This window comes from Bicyclus anynana, chromosome 16 (assembly GCF_947172395.1).
Source record: "Bicyclus anynana chromosome 16, ilBicAnyn1.1, whole genome shotgun sequence".
NCBI lineage: Eukaryota > Metazoa > Arthropoda > Insecta > Lepidoptera > Nymphalidae > Bicyclus > Bicyclus anynana.
In genome coordinates, this window is record NC_069098.1 from 9,036,346 (window position 1) to 9,054,678 (window position 18,333).

At 35.6% G+C, this 18,333-nt stretch overlaps 1 protein-coding gene across 1 annotated transcript in view; it reads right to left on the reverse strand.

Annotated features, from left to right (window-relative positions):
• Positions 1-2,024: 2,024 nt before the first annotated feature.
• The window catches only part of LOC128198874 (myelin-associated oligodendrocyte basic protein-like), an 80,145-nt gene continuing 63,836 nt past the window's right edge, over positions 2,025-18,333 (reverse strand). The window contains exon 2 of the mRNA XM_052886326.1: positions 2,025-2,269. Within this exon, the coding sequence (XP_052742286.1) occupies positions 2,025-2,269 (245 nt within the window). The remainder of the gene's footprint in view (positions 2,270-18,333) is intronic.

The window sequence follows — 18,333 nt, forward strand, 5'->3', positions numbered from 1 at the left end:
TTTGTTTTGAAATTTTCATTTAACATTCTAAATTCAAAAATGCATTTACATCAAATAATAATTATGTATGCAGTTGTCTATAAAAATGAAAGTTATCTACTTCGTTAGATGCTTTTTTGTTCTGAAATGAAAGTTTCTGGGCTCGATCCCCAGCAGGGCTGATTGAGGTTTTCTTACTTGATCCAGGTCTGGCTGGTGGGAGGCGTCAGCCTTGGCTAGTTAGCACCCTACCGGCAAAGACGTACCAAGCAATTTATCCTTATTTATCCTCCTTCTAACAAGTTAACCCGCTTCCATCTTAGACTGCATCATTACTTACCATCAGGTGAGATTGTAGTGAAGGGCTAACTTGTAAAAAATTAAAAAAAAATACGCTCGCTTTATAAAACGCTTAAGCTTGTGGCTTGTGTAACATAGACCGCAACAACGAAGCCACACCTGTCGGAATTTTACAGCGGGCACAGAATATTTCAAGGGTCAAACATATTGTATTTGTTAGGGAAATTAATGTTTTATTACCAACAGATGGAATAATAATAATCTACCTTGAGTTTTTTCACTGGCTTGACACTGTAAACTCAGGTAGATCTAGTCAACTGAATCAAGACGTACGTAATCTTGGGCACCATACCTAATCTAAATTGGTACGGTAGTACGGTGCCCAAGATTGGGAACGTTTTCACTATATACATACACTAGTTCTAGGCTAGTTTATGCCGGAAAACCCTCTCCATTTTTTTAAAAGATAGAAAGAAAGAAAGAAAGAAAAATATTTTTATTTGGTCAGTAAACTTAAAACTAAGCTTTTATATTTTACAACGAACAAGAAAAGTGAAAGTAAAAGCGCACTGACCAAATAAAGGTTTCCCACTCAGCTTAAAGCTGCAGCTAGCTTTAGCGCTGGTTTCCAGTGGAAGCCTTTAAAAGGGTGACATCACAGGCGCAAACAACAGTTATCAAAGATAATAAAATAAGTAAAAGCAAAAAAAAATGACATAAAACAATATAACTACAAAAATATAAAATATAACTAAATAAGCAATGTATAAAAATAATAAAAATCACTACAAGTACACTAAAAACTAAATAACAAAACTAAAAATAAAAATAAAAACTGCCTACTTAACTCTATTAAATGTTGGAACTTAATGAGCAAAAATTCTGTTTCTGCTGAGATATTAAATATTTTTTTAATTTATGGTAACCCTTGAGTGTGATGCTTTCTCACCTGATGTTTAGTGACGATGCAGTTTGATGGAAGCGAGTTAGCTTGGAAGAGATAATTCTACCCATACCTCTGACGGTTTCTATGCGACTTCGTACCGGAACGCTAAATCGCTTGGCGGTTCGTTAAGGGTGATAACTAGCCACAGCCGAAGCAAGGCCAGACCTATGCCATTTTAGAAATTATAAAATCCTAAATATATAGTACCTAGAACCTCTCTGTTTAGAACCACAACTCTACGATCGCAGAAGAAGGCAGATGTTAGATGATTATCATTATCATATTCACCAGCCTATATTTTTTATTATCGACCCTCTGCGGGTTCAGGCCTTCCTCCATAAACGAGTAAATGGTAAGATTTGAAGTAATGCAGATTGGCTGAATAAATCGTGATATTTGAAACTGCTTCAATGCAGGTTTGTTTGACTCTGTCACGATCAGATCAGATGTTCATATAAATTATCAGGGATATTCCGCTATTTCACACTCCGCGAACTGATCACCTATAACATATCTTATTTGAATTAGAACTTCATATCAAAGTCAAAGTCACAATTCATTTATTTCAAATAGGCTTACTTTACAACTTTACATGCTCTTTCGAAACGTAATATTAAACTTAAGATAATGGTGATAATAATCATTCGAAAACTTAAAATTAAAACTTAAAGTTACGAGGATTCCAAACGCCTTGGTCGGAGAAGAGCCCACATTGCTATAGTTATCGTCGCTATAGATATCGTTATCGCTATAGATATCGTTATTGCTATCGTATCAAATCCCATACCATCACATCAAATCATCGGCGGTCTGGGGGCCTTTGGGGTAGGGGGTATTTTGGGGTCGGGGGATCTTTGAGCTCGGGGTGCCTTTTGGGGCCGGGGGGCCTTTTGGGGTCGGGGTGCCTTTTGGGGTCGGGGGGCCTTTTGGGGTCGGAGGGCCTTTTGGGGTCGGGGTGCCTTTTGGGGTCGGGGGGCTTTTGGGGTCGGGGGGCCTTTTGAGGACGCTGGAGCTGACCAGCTGTCTTCAGGTCGCGGCTTACAACTATAGCAAAACATTACCCTGATTCTTACGCAGTCGGATAAAAAGTGTCGTTACAACTTTTTGGTCTTAATTTTTTCCGTCTAGCCCCTTTCGCAACGCACGATGAGGGACTTCGTTCTAAAAATATGTGATATTTAAATTAAGTTTTCTAAGAAATCCTTAACTTTTATTGATTGATATCGATATATTTCGACCCTTATTTCATATTGTACTACACGAAACTTCTAATGTTTATATTAAATTTGATATGATATGAGTCAACTACCCTATTACTTAATTAGAAACTACACTGAACCAAACACTTCGTCTAATACATAGCACATTGTTACAGGTAGTCTAAGTATATAGAATGGGTGCCTGAGAATTTCAGATCTTAGCAGTTAGAAACTAGCGTACTTGAAGCGCTCCGTATGAATCGCAACTGAGTTATTTCCAGTAACAATACCGATTTATATCTTCATTACACGGGAAATAACATTTTCAACGCTAATTTTCGTTTAATATAGGTCAACTGAAACACTCATTAATTACAGTGTCATAATGGTGATTATATTACACGGGTGAGATGCGGCGCGTCGCGCGTCGAGGTGTCTCGTAAATACATCAGCGGCGTACCGCAACTCACAAAGTTATGCACAATACGCTATAAATTACATTATTCATTATATTACGTAACGAAATATAATAATTAATGCCTGTGTGAGTTTCGCGTGGTTGGGATATGCTTACATTTTAGGTTAAGTTGTGTTTATTTGGTAACTCAACCTCCGCGACAACAACTAAAATAACCAATTTTGACGGCCTCCGTGGCGCAGTGGTATGCGCGGTAGATTTATAAAACAGAGGTCCTGGGTTCGATCCCCGGCAGATTTAGATTTTCTTAACTAGTCCAGGTCTGGCTGGTGGGAGGCCTCGGCCGTGGCTAGTTACCACCTTACCGGGAAAGACGTACCGCCAAGGGATTTAGCGTTCCGGTACGATGCCGTGTAGAAACCAAAAGGGGGTGTGGATTTTCATCCTCCTCTTAACAAGTTAGCCCGCTTCCATCTTAGACTGCATCATCACTTACCATTAGGTGCGATTCTAGTCAAGGGCTTACTTGTAAAGAATAAAAAAAATAAAAATAACCAACTGGTTCTTGGTTGGTGGTTGTTGTTGGTCGTAAGGATAACGAAGAGGGATGGCGAATGTTTCATTCGAACCGCTGTTGCTTTATTAAAGATGCAGGCTTGTGCTGGGTTATAGTGAGTATTCTGGTATTCCTCCGCAACTCCTTCTAGAGGGATGAAAAATGGGTTTTAGTTGTTGAAGTGGTGAGCAAAAGCTCTGGGCCCCGACCACCAGACAAATGTTTGGAAAAATCTCGAGGTTTAAATAGATATATTATGTCCGACATTGTCTTCTTACTTCCCTGTGAATCTTGGTCTTTGGAGTTTGATTATATAATTTATTAGCGGACGCCCGCGAATTCATCCGCTAGGAATTCAGTTTTTTACAAATCCCATGGGAACCATGGATTTTTCATAGATGAAAAGTAGTAATCTAGAGTAAAACCTATTTCCTTTCCAAATTTTAGTAAATCGCTTCAGTAGCCGCAGCGTAAAGGAGGAACAAACATACCCTTACACAGAAACTTTCGCCTTTATAATATTAGTGTGATACCAGTTTGGTGGTTGGTGGTTTTGGAAGGTCACAAGGTCACAAAAAAAGTTTTATACCACATACTTGGACGAGGCTTTCATAGCTTCGCTATAAAAAAAACTGAAAAAGTATAAGCCAAATAAGTTACTAAATCAATTGGGATAACAATCAAGTTGATAATATTATTTTAATCCAATCAGACTATTCTGATCCGATTGAAGTATTAAAGTCCAAATCCCGCCAATTGTGTTACATTTCTTACAATACGTACAATCATTCTATACGGCTAACGTTTATAGGGTATTGAATTCTTATGTTATCCTGCGAAACATTTGCATACATAATGCCTGTGCAATATGGAATTGGCATGGGAAGGCGAGCATTCGACGTGATTGCCAAATAGGGCATATTATCTGGATTTTCACGTTAAAACGGTGGAAAAATGGGACTCACGAGGAAACGACTCATTTGGAGATTGCCATCCGTAGGGTTGCTAAATATTTTGGCGCGGGCTTTTGTTTATTGGCGTATACTGTCTGGATTTCTGCGCTGTGCGGATCGGAAATTATTTTTTTTTCAGTCGCCCGAGGCTACGCTTGCATGATTTCCCTTGACTAGCCCGTGATGCTCGGAACAAGTGAAATGTGGTATATACCGGTGCAGACAAGAGCCTGTTTCGTCTGTGAAAATAGAGCAAAATTACGCAAAAAATAATTGTACGAGGGGCTGTTTTCTGTTGATTTTTTAAAAAGAACAAAAGAGTTTTATAGTACATCTTTCGTTTGATTTATTTATAAATAAATATATACGGACAATACATACATCACTATATAACTCCAAAGTAATAAATAGCTTGTGTTACGGATAATTAGCTGGCATCCTATATGTACATTTATATACCTACTACATATTATAAATACTCCTATCATAATGTTTTGGGAAAACTAAATTAAAAGGTAGAATCAGGACAACTAAATTAGCAATTCAAATCAAAATTTAACCAAAATAAAACAGAGTTCACTCGAGACAGAGAGAGATTGCCTGCCGAAGGATTACTCTACGAGAGATGTTGGGGGTTTGACCACCACCAGAACACTTTACTCTTTAAATGTGGGTGAAGCGTTCTTTATCCCACGCTCTGATTTTCCTAAGAAATGTATATATTCATATTCTTATTGAGCGCTAAATTATTAGCTTCATATTATAAACACACAAACACTGGAAAAATGCTCCAGAATGTTTACCACGCTGCTGCAATGCGGGTTGATCGGATTATTATTGTTAACATTGTTTGTTACTGTGTGATTAATAAATATATATTTCTTTTTTAATGTTTGACTCTGTAACAATCACTTTCACTGATTGTTACAGAATATTATTAGAAAGACAGGGACCGACGGCATACCGTGGTTTGCTAATCCCTTCCTGAGTGATTACCTAATCCCTTCTTAGCCCAGAGTAAGTAACTCTCTGCGAATTTCTCGGAAGAAAAAAAGTTCAGTATTTTATAACTTCACCCAGGATTCGAACCTAGAACGTCGTAATCCACTGGACGAAAGGGACCGTTTGTTCAAGTTAATTGTTCATGATTATTGTTAAAGCCACCCCAACAACCGGGTATCAAGGTGATCGTATTTTAGTACTTGCTTCATTAAACGAAAAGTATGCTGATACGTTAGAGGAAAACAAGTAATTAATTAGACTAAGTAATTGGCCGGAGAAGGTACAAACCGTAATATTTTCTCTTAGAAATAAAATCCTTTTAGCACCGTGAATAATGCATGAAACCTTTTAATCTTGTATAAGTCGGTGAATTTATGTACCTTCTATGGTGAATTTTAAACCTTTGAAATATCTTAACTCATATTCCGTTGAAAATGTAATGTTAATAAAAAGAAAGATTAAACTTAAGTTAACTTTACAGACTGTTCGTGCCTTTGATATATGAAAAAATATTTAATTCAATTTATGTCTTTAAAGTTATTTTTAGACTCGATCTTTTAACCTAGACCTTTTGCAATTTACTAGTAGCTAGTGCTTACAAATTTTAATTAAGCTTTGAAATACTAAACTGTATCGTGAAATTAATTAAGGTCACTTTTTAATTAGATAATTTACAGTTATAAAATTAATGATCATCACACGGCACAGAATTTTTTATGACTAATATACGTGCTCTTACCAAAAAGTTATGTGTAAAAAAAGGCTTTATATTTTACTAGTAGATGTAAGCGACTCCGTCGGCGAAAAAAAATAAAATAAACTACTTATAAAGGTTTTTCATTCATGCTCTGCTCCGTGATGATCGTAGCGTTCCTTAGCCTTCCTCAATAAATGTCCCATCTAACATGAAAACATTTTTTAATTCAAAACTGTAGTTCCCGAGATCACCTCGTTCAAAGAAATAAAAATACTAACACACTTTTATTATATTCATGTAGATATTTTTCACTTCAGAGCTCGGAACTACCATCACACTGCCCCAATGAAAAATGGCGACCCATGGACATAAAAACTTATTTTGTAACTATCACAGATGTTAATGATAATGACTGGGATAATTCATGGTGTCTGAGTTCCTTTAACTGTTGGCAGTGGGCAATATAAAACAGTATTAATCATCATTATCATCATCATCATCATATCAACTGATGGACGTCCAGTGCAGCACATATGCCTTATGAAGGGACTTCCAAACATCACGACCCTGAGCCGCCTGCATCCAGCGAATCAATGCGACTCTTTTGACGTAGTCAGTCCACCTGGTGAGAGGTCAACCAACACTGCGCTTTCTAATGCGGGGTCGCTATTCCAGCACTTTGGGACCTCAACGTCTATCAGTTTTTCGAACTAATAATATGTGTGAAATATTAATTACCAATATATTTTAGAATTTAAAATATCGTGAGTGCTATTCATATTAATTTATTACAAAAACTCACGTGATACAACGCCAAAGTATACCTGACTAGTTTCGAACCCATACGGGGCCCTTAGTCATAATCTGATACTTGCAACGCAACACGATCCTAACTATTTGTTTAGACTATTTATTTGATAGAGATAAAGACGTACCGCCAAGCGATTCAGCGTTCCGGTACGATGCCGTGTAGAAACCGAAAGGAGTGTGGATTTTCATCCTCCTCCTAACAAGTTAGCCCGCTTCCATCTTAGACTGTATCATCACTTACCATCAGGTGAGATTGTAGTCAAGGGCTAACTTGTAAAGAATAAAAAAAAAAAAAAAAAAGATTGTCTTTTATTTTTCGTGTTGATGTTTTATAATAAATTAATAATAACATATTAAAATTAAAACGTTTATCACAAGTATATTTAAAGTCAACAGATCAACAGAAAGCGGCAAGGGGACTGAATAGCATTGTTTGGTTCACAAAAACGTTTGATCCAAGTAGGTACGGCGTCACTCAAGTTCCATTGACGAGGGTCCGATTCTGTGATCTTAAGCACTTTAATTCCTGACAAAGAGCCTGATCATTGTTTTGTTACTTGAGTGATTAATATCTCAGGAGCACACCAAGGCTACCGTTTTAAGCGACGTTTAATATAATCTGTGCTTTTATGTTAATTTAATCGTTAACACGAGTATTGATGATCTTATTATCATTACGATTGATGTCATTGATTAATTATTTATTGCATTTAAGGAATACACAGCTGCTTTACAACAATGAATTTTTAATAAATTCGCTTTTACGTTAACGCAATATGGAAACATTGAAAACTCCCACTAGGCACACTGTAACTACATTTCGAATAACTCAAGTGTGGGTTTCGAATTCACCTCAATCTTTCTCTGTCTAACATAATACGAACGAGAAAGATAGAGCTGAATTTGAAACTCGCACTTGCGAGTCATACAAAATATCGTTACAGAATAGCACTGCTGCTCGAAGATGAAACACATTAAATATTGAGTTTTTGTTGATTAATTTCCAAGCCCTGAATATATTTTGTAGATTTTAATAATGTTTACTAATATATAAAGCTGAAGAGTTTGTTTGTTTGTTTGTTTGATTGATTGAACGCGATAATCTCAGGTACTACTGGTCCGATTTGAAAAATTCTTTCAGTGTTAGATAGCCCATTTATCGAGGCAGGCTATATATTATTGACTGTATATAATCTCCACTTTTCTACGGGAACGGGAACCACGTGGGTAAAACCGCGCGGCATCAGCTAGTATAAAGACAAAACAGCCTTTATACACTATGGATATGATATTTGATTTTACATTCAGTAAAATTAATTATTTCTAGATCAGAAAATCTAATAACGAGGAATAGTGAAAAGTTCAAATAAAAAATAAGAGGAAACCCAGGTTGATCCGACTTAAACTAGATTAAAGTTAAACCACTCAAAGTTAACTAGGCTAAGCTCTGCCTGGGGATGAATGCAGTCCTCTTTTACTATTTTTTCACGGCGGGGTTTAAAAAGCCTATTAAATATTTTTGCCGACTGCAGCCTTCGATTGGATAAAGTTTTCGCAGAGCGCTGATGGGAGAAAGTGTTTTCTAGTTGTTTCCTATTGAAAAAAAACAATTATAATGTTAATTTTGTTCAAGAGTTCTACAAATTTTTGAGAAATTAATGCTATTATGGGTTCCAACCAACCAACCAACAACTTTTGCACCTCCAACTAAATAAATAAAAAATACATATCAAACGGTGAAGGAAAAATACATCGTGAGGAAACCTGCATTCCAGAGAATTTTCTCAATTCTCTACGTGAGTGAAGTCTGCCAATCGGCATACACAGATATATTCCGTTTCTATCTACTAATAAAAATAGCTATTCTAGACGTAATTTGTATGCAGCAATTTATTAAGATCTGCCGTTCTACGAATTGAGATTTTAATTATTTATGTATCTAGGATCTTTAATTTTATGTCTTCGACTTTACCTGCTTATTAACATAACTTGACTTTCAGAAGTTCGTATATTATCAGCTTTATTCGAAACAAATTAAATTTTGAATTTTTATTAAATCTATAGGTTCCAAGATTAATTGTATGGAAGCAGGATATGGAGAGTCTCATAAGCAATTTCTTACTTCACAATCCCAATTCCTATTCACTCACAAATCTGCACATTTCGCCGTGTTTTGGCATGCGCGGACCTCGTTAGTGATCCACTCGGGCTCCAATTATGAACTAACTTCGACTTGCAGATGGACTTGAGCATCAATTAAATTTGCATATGATTTCACTGTATGTCTCATATGTTAATCACTATCAACCCATATTCGGCTCACTGCTGAGCTCGAGTCTCCTCTCAGAATGAGAGGGGTTAGGCCAATAGTCCACCACGCTGGCCCAATGCGGATTGGCAGACTTCACACACGCAGAGAATTAAGAAAATTCTCTGGTATGCAGGTTTCCTCACGATGTTTTTCCTTTACCGTTTGAGACATGTGATATTTAATTTTTTAAAATGCACACAACTGAAAAGTTGGAGGTGCATGCCCGGGCTGGATTCGAACTCACGTCCTCCAGAATGGGAGACAGAGGTCATATCCACTGGGCTATCACGGCTCATTTTCGAAAATAATTACCACTCAACGGTTGCTAAGCACTGAGTAATTTTTACGTCCAAAATTCCTCAGTAGGTAAATGAAGACGAAAGTCTTCGAACAGTGCGTGTTGTTATGACCTATGGATCCGAGACTTGGTCGCTAACTATGGGCATTAATTAATGGGCAGAAATTAGGAGATCCGCAGAAGAACCAAAGTCACTGATATAATTAAGCGAGTTGCAAAGCTGAAGTGGTAATGGGCATTGGGTAGGGCATATAGTTGGACGTTGGGATTCCAAGGTGCTGGAATGGCGACCCCGCACAAGAAAGCGCCGTGTTGTTCGACCCCCCACTAATGGACGAATGAATAAGGATGATAATGATGAGGGTTTCTATGAAATTTAGTAGCTTTGGACATTTAAAATCGTCATCGTAATTAGTAATTTTTTATGGATCACAACAGAGTATGCAGGGCTCAGACATTTTATTTATGGCTTGTTAGTGTTAGGAATTAGCAAAATACTAAAGCACGCATATTCAAGCTTTTTTAATCGCCTATCTTTCTTTCTGAACTGAAATGCTGAACCGATTTAAATGTGACTTTCACTGGAACAAAGAGAAAATTACGATACAATATGGTTACTATTTATTCCAAAAAAATACATGGTTTGGAAATGGTGAAAAAACAAGTTTTCACACGTAAGAAAGTCGCGGGCGTACGCTAATTGATTGATAAAGTGTTCTATGTATAGATATATAATATGTATAATATGTATGTATATAATATGTATAGTTTTATAAAGTAAATAAACAAAAGTTAGAACATTACATATATCAGGTATATTGTGCTTGCATATTGAGTTCGACTGACTTAAAACCGGAGTCTAATAGAGATCTAAAATGGTTGCCTGCCGCTGACGTCGACTGAGGCGGTCTCGGGGCGATTATTTGCCGATCCCGAGGACAATCAACAATTCAACACAATTTGCATATGAGCCGTATTGAATTGAGACAAGCAGACGTCCGAGAGAATCGTGATGGGATAAAACTGGATACAGAGAATGACTGGATGTGGCCTTTATTTAATACTCGTTACCGTTTTCCTAATATTTCTGACACGTTATACAGGGCATCTTTGTAGGTATAGATATTACTCGATCTACAGACACGTCTCTGTTTTTATAGTTTTTAACCAATCCCGTGGGAACCATGTATTTTTTCCGGGATAAAACCCTATATGTTGCTCTATGACCTGCTCTGTCTATCAGAGAGTCTCGTTATAATCAGTTTAGCCGTTCCAGAGATTATCCCGGACAAACAGACAGACGAAAATTAAATAAACCTTGATTATATGTTTGTTTTATATTAATAAAATATATACATCCGAGGACGTCCCACCGCCATGTTTATCAGCATTACTGTGTTCCTGTCAAGTAAATGGTACCCATTGAAGTTATGATCACATGAAATTAAAACCAAAGTTACTAATATTGCCTTTTCCGTCAAGCTAATCATAAAAAAAGCATAATATTTATAGTTGGCTTGAATCGGGTATCGAACATGTACCTCTCGGGCTTTATTTCGGCCCTTTAAAATGTGGAGTTATTAGGGCTCTAGTATTACTAAACTTTACAAAAGTTGTTTATTTTGTTAAATAAATAATAATCATTAAATAAATGGGCACATCCAGATGTTAGAACTTCGCGTGATGAATCGCAATTCCGTAATTTACCCTCAAAAGGGAGAGCGGCTGTTACCTACTTTAATTCAGCCTACGATTGCTCTGCTACTAGCTACTGCCTATTACTGTCTACGTTTTAATGGCCAAACTAATTTTATTACTACATCTATAAATTTACTAGTTGACCCGGCGAACTTCATACAAAGGAGATGTCCGAAATTGGGCCCACTTTTCCGAACGATACAAAAATGAAAAATATACTAAAAATCTTATATATTTTACTACATAAGAAATAATATTCGCTAACAGTTGAGCTATTGAGGCTATAAACTAAACCAACTATCCGAAAAGCTGAATTTTAAAAGTGTTTATTATGTTTGTATGTATCTATATTCTATATCTATACTAATCTATACTAATATATAATGCTGAAGAATTTGTTTGTTTCATTAAACGCGCTAATCTCGGGAACTAGAGGTCCGATTTAAAAAACTCTTTCAGTGTTAGTTATAAACGAATGGAACGAGACCCACGCGGGTGAAAACCTCGCAGCGTCAGCAAGTACATCATAAAGAAGAGAAAATCCTTTTATTTCAAGCTCTATAATATATATGCACTAACAATAAAGCAATCTAACCGGGGTGTTGTGAGATTTATTGCAGATACGCAAAACAATAACGACATCGCGAATCGACTATCGCCCAATAATTTACATATCATGTTTGAAACAATACGAAGCGATAAATTCTAACGTTACGACTACTCTTTTCTATGCAAATAAGGTTGTAAATTTTTATGACGTTTAATTCCCTTTTATCTTTTATATAGAGGTACATAGTACTCTTGCTACCTACTCAATGTCAGTTATATTAAGGGATTTTTAGGAAGGTTTCAACACCTTTTGCCGGTCAATTCACTAACTTTGACGTATGTTAGCTATGTAATATAATTAACATCAAATCAATAACAACCGCATTTTTCGTATTCCGTAAAGCCAATGTCGACTGAGAAATGTCATCTACCATGTATGATATCAACGAAGGGCTGTTAAGCACCTAATGATATTTTTACCTACATAATCTCATATTAATTGATTATGAAACACAGCTAAAACTCACGTGATATAAGGTTGGAGTATGCCCAACTAGTTTCGAACCCATACGGGGCCCTTAGTCATGAGCTGGTTCTTGCAACGCGGCACGATTAAAACTAAAACTAAAACTGGTTCGAGCATACTCCGAGCTTATATCACGTGAGTTTTAGCCGTGTTTCATATTCAATTAATATGAATAACACTCACGATAGTTTAAATTCTAAAATATATAATCTCAATTTTTGTCAGTTAACATTTCTAGCAGTTACCTATTGTAACGGAAGGTGGAAGAAGTAAAATAATATTTTCACTACACAATTTTATTCGATAACAATTAGAGCATTCAAGTTAATTACATGACGACTATTACGTCATTATTTGACGACCTCCGTGGCACAGTGGTATGCGTGGTGGATTTACAAGACGGAGGTCCTGGGTTCAATCCCCAGCTGGGTCAGTTGAGGTTTTCTTAATTGGTCCAGGTCTGGCTGGTGGGAGGCTTTGGCCATGGTTCTTTACCGCCCTACTGACAAAGACGTACCGCCAAGCGATTTAGCGTTCCGGTACGATGTCGTGTAGAAACCGAAAGGGGTGTGGATTTTCATCCTCCTCCTAACAAGTTAGCCCGCTTCCATCTTAGATTGCATCATGTCTTACCATCAGGCGAGATTGTAGTCAAGGGCTAACTTGTAAAGAATAAAAAAAAAACAAAAAAAACACGCTGACGATAGTAGATACAGCACGTGCGAATAACTAAGACGTTTTCCTAGCTTTAGTTTCATGGTATTTTCTTATGGTACTGAGTGCAAGAAAGTTTTCATCGTTTGGTATTTGGACGTAGTTACGCGTTTATAGTATAGTATAGTTTGGTATAGTTTTGTTTCACAAGTCCTGCGGTAAGTACTGTTTTTTCTGGAAAAAAAAAATAAATATCTAAGGTATTATCAAATTAGTTGTGGCGTGTTCAAAATTCACACACACATACACTAACTTATTATAATTTATAATTGTAATAAAACAGAAAATTTCATTTAATTAATAAAAGTAAAGTATATCAGAAAAGTAAATTATGTTGACCTTGAGAGCAAATTAGACGGTACCTACTCTAACAATGATCCTTAATTAAAATTTCGCTAATTGCTTCTTTGCGCCTTTTGTAAAAAGAAAATAAAGGAAACTAAGTACTTAATTATTAGAAAATGTTAGAATATTAAAGGCCCAAGGAAAGCTCGTTTTGCGTTTTGAATTAACAATCTCAGGCATAAAAAACGTACTTTATGTAAATTTGATTCAAACTGATTTAATTTAAAAAATACATAATTATAATTTGTAATATTAAGTACTGCTGTCTCAAGGACTCAAGACCTTGGTATTTGTAAGTCCTTAACAGGGTAGTCGTAAGTCCAGCTGTGGACTTTGACGTTAACAGCTGGGCATATTGTTTATTGTATATGGATTGATGATCAAATACATATCAATTTACTAAAAAAAAACAATTAATCTGTAGCCGGTTGAAGATTTTTAGAAAGGATTTTACAAAATTAGTCTTTATTTCACGGTTCTAAACGTATGGCTTGTTATAGGATTTTTTAAACTAGGTGTATTTGGAACCATTCCAAATACACCTAGTTTAAAAAAAAATTATTAATTATTAATTTTATAATTATCATATTTTTTTATAACTGTTGACCTAATATGAAAAAATACATAAATGAATATGTTTAAATTTGTTAACAATTTGTTCACAATACTAAAACACGACGATTTTAACATCACGTAAATTAAGACATAATTTACGTGAATAATTACGTGATAAATCATGGTTTTTACAAAATTATTTAATACTTAGTTTAAATATATAATAATTTATTTATTTTGCTATCATCCGCGAAAAGCCGACTAACCCATGCAACAACGTCACACAGGTCCGAAAAATACTATCTACGTACGTTTCACGCCGAAACCGGAGCATCCTAAGGAGATGTTGACTCTACAACGTGCAATTGCAAAAATTTAATTAATTTTGTAACTAAAGGAAACCGAGTAATTTGCAGTCGTCGTTTACAAATAAAATAAAATATTATGCATAGAAGAAATAACGAGAGAAATTACACAAAATGTACCTACACTTGTAAAGTCGTAATATTATAATTTTACGATCGAGCGACTCGCGCTAGTGTCATCAGAACTCGCCCCCCAAACACAATCTTCCCCCGATAAGGTCAGAATATCACTCGTTCGCTCTAAATGCAAATATTACCGCACCCAAGAGAGGTGTTATAGCTACGGTTTTGAGGTAAAAAAGGATGAAACAGCGCGAAATGGCGAAAGAGGCTCTTTTTGTGCTGACGAAATTGGGCAGTTAAAGAATGAATAGACCCGTCCGTAGATAGGTTTTCGGTATAAGCTGTAGTGAATATATCAACAATTTACAATATTGTTTTCGGGATAGTTCCTAAAGGCAAGTCTTCACTAAAGTATTCTAGTTTTTATTTTTTCATATAAATTTGGGTCCATAAGGAAGTGATACGTATTATCTACAACAGAGGTTCCCAACCTTTATTTTCCCTTAGACCACTTTCAAAATCTAGCTGGTTGCGGTGGACCCCTTGTAAACATTACCATTTCCTAAAATTCGAAAAAATATGTAGGTAAATATCTAACTATAGAAACTTCCGTTGCGGCTCCAAACAACAAAATTATCAGTTTTCGAAAAACGAGTAGAATTGATTGCTTATATAAATGATTAATTGTCTGTGAGTGAATGTAAAAAGCAAAGTTGGCTAATGAAAAAAGTGATTAGATCCAACTTTTAATCATTTATCATCTACTTACAGTCACAGCACAAGGATCCAATAAATTCTCACTTATTATTCAGAAAACGCAAAATTTAGTATGAAACTAAATAAAGTTTCATGGACCCCGTTTTTTTGTCACAAGACAAAAAACCTCTGATGAGTCTCTTGTGGACATATGGGGTCCACCTTGACCACTTTGGGAACCAATGATCTACAATATCAGAGCCTGGGGTTTCGTCGCGCTAGGCTTACTGGAAATTCACCTTTCTCTTAATTCAATTACTGCAGATTTAAAATATTTAGTTCAATAAAGTAAATTTACATCGTACAAACAACTATGAGAAGCAATTAGTCATTGAAGCGACGATACCAAAGGAATAATAAAATAATTAAAAAAAACACAAGATTTAATGAATTTTTCAGTGAAATTTCCTTTTTCTTCATATGATTTTTTTTTCAATTACGTCGTGGCAATTTTCATTTGTGATTATAAACGATGTCGGAGGTAAAGCACTTCCGCGAAAGGAAACGAGGACCCCGGGGAAATGGAGTGCCGATTCATACCCTGAGCTCGTAATGTTGAGCAATCTATTGATTTCAATGTACTTTGAATCCTGTTGGAGTGTGATTTTGGTTTCCTGGTTTTATCTTTGAATATCATTTATGTGACAAAATTTAGTCAAAGTAAAAAAAATAATCCGTATTTGTATATAATTCCTATATAATTTTTCGTATTATTATTATTTATTCAAAGTAAACATTTCGAAATCCATGATTACATATATTAAATGAACATATTTTTAAGCTAGATGCACAACTTTGCCGAATACATTTTTTTTTTTCAATGTGACCCCAAAAGTACATACTGAAAATATCGTTAAACTTAATAAAAAGTAATAAATCCCGTTTTTTGAAAAAATCTTACTTTGTAGTAGAAAAATTTTAACGTTCATTACTTGAAACAACTATTTAAAAATATTTACCAGGTATAAAATCAACGTTTTTTAAGTAATTTTACGACAAAATTGCACTGAAGGTAGTGATTTCTGTATTTTGTAGAAAAATCAATATAACTTAAAAACCGTAAAATTTCGGCTAACATTTTTTATGTTTATTTATTAGATTAGTTTATTTTATTGTACATATTATATTTATTTATTAGCTATTTTAGTTGGCCTTGATGTCAGCTATAACCTTGTTAAGTATGTCGTAATATTTACGCGGAAAAAATTCTTTATCTATTTAATAAATAGTAGAGACATCTAAAAAGATTCTTACTTAAAAAAGTGTAATAATAAAAGTGTAATAAAAATATCAATGCTATTGTTTTCTTAGTAATCATTCCGATACGCTTTTGTTTCTTGGTAAGAGTCTGTATTGAAATGAAACGGGAAATATTTTAATCGGTCTATCTTAGATTTTCACTGACTATCTGACTCGAGCTTTTTGTAGACTACAGTAATGAATATAATGATTTTTGAATTTGCAATGGTCATTGTAAAATATTGTGGCAAAACTGGACATAATACATTTTTTCTTCATATTTAAACAGTTAATGAATTTTCCAAAACAAAGAGATATTGCTATTTTTTGTTTTCCGTCTCTTTTCAGTAGACTTTGTCTTCCAAATCGTTTTACCAGAAACCAATGATTATTATTTCGATTTGGTGCTAAGTGATGACACAGTGAGATTCTGTGTCTCGTGAGAAACCTGGCAACTCTAGATCTGGGGATTTTCCCTAATATTATTAAGGATGGCCACCGAAGGAAACGAAGTGGAAAGAAAACAAACGTAATCCCACATCAGTAGAAAAATTACTTAGAGATAATACAAATAATAGTCTTAAATTGTCTTACGCTATTATGAACCGCGTCTAGATACCTCTTAGTTCTAAAGTAAAGCCACACTATACAGCAAATAGAGCATAATATAAAGCATACAAGTTGTTATAAATTATCTTCAAAATACCGTTATTATGCTAATATACAAGTTTCCAACAAATAATGCCGACGTTCACTTGTCTGCTAAGTGCTGTTTAAACAAAGCAGCCCAAAATGATATTTTCTTCTCGCTTTTACACGATAACAATAAACAAATATCTATCTCCCGCCCTTCTTATCACGTCCCATCGGGCATTAATATTATATATGGGACTATTAACAAAACTCACGACTCGAGACTACATGCCGGGCGAGAAAATAGCAGTAACAATTATACTTAAGGATACTTGTGTTATATTGCAAATTGTGCTAAGGAAGGATTGTTTATATTTGCTGAACCAACGCTTCCTCTTTTGGTACATAATATATTGTCGCTTAAGATAGGCGTCCTCAGATCCGCATCGTACGTATCGGATACATCGCATTAAACGGATTTTTAATTTTATGGTAGACTAGCGAACGCCCGCGATTTCGTCCGCGTGTAATTCAGTTTTTAACGAATCCCGCGGGAATCATTGATCCGGGATGAAGTAGCTTATGTGTTAATCCAGAGCAAAATCTATTTCCATTCCAAAATTCAGCCAAATCGCTTCAGTTGCCATTGCACAAATTAGGAATAAACATACACACTTACACACAAACATTCGCATTTATTTAGTGTGATTCGTGCGATCCGTACGACGCAGATCAGTGGATGCACTTGTATGACTTTCTATACAAAGAATACTACGTTTCGTTTGATACGATGCGTCCCATACGTTCGATGTTGATCTGTGGACGTCCACCATTAATCATTCATAAATAAATAAAAGCCACATCTATTACACGCTATCGTTTTTTAGATCTACTTCAAAAGGTTCATGTTCTTTGTGGAAAATTCGCCCAGGGAAGTACTATTATCCGGTGTAATTCTTCAGTTATGTGCATTTTAAGAAATATCACGTATATCTCAAACGATGAAGGAAAACATCGTGAGGAAACCTGCATACCTGAGCATTCTCTCAATTCTCTGCGTGTGTGAAATCTGCCAATCCCCATTTGGCCAGCATGGTGGACTAAAGCCTAACCCCTCTCATTTTGAGAGGAGACTCGTGCTCAACAGTGAGCCAAACATGGGTTGTTAATGATGGTGATAATGAATGATGCAATAACAGTCCGTACAATTTTACGCCTGACAAAGGTCAAAAAATTTGACAAAGGTTGACAAAAAATCGCATTAGTTAAGATTTGTTCGACCTTATTCTCTTCTTAGCAGAACCGGCGGTACGTAGAGAATTTTAACTGAAAATTTCTTAGAAGAAGGAAAAGTCAGTATCTATGACGCAAGATTCGAACCCAGGACATCGTGATCCAAAACCACATAGGCTTACCACTGG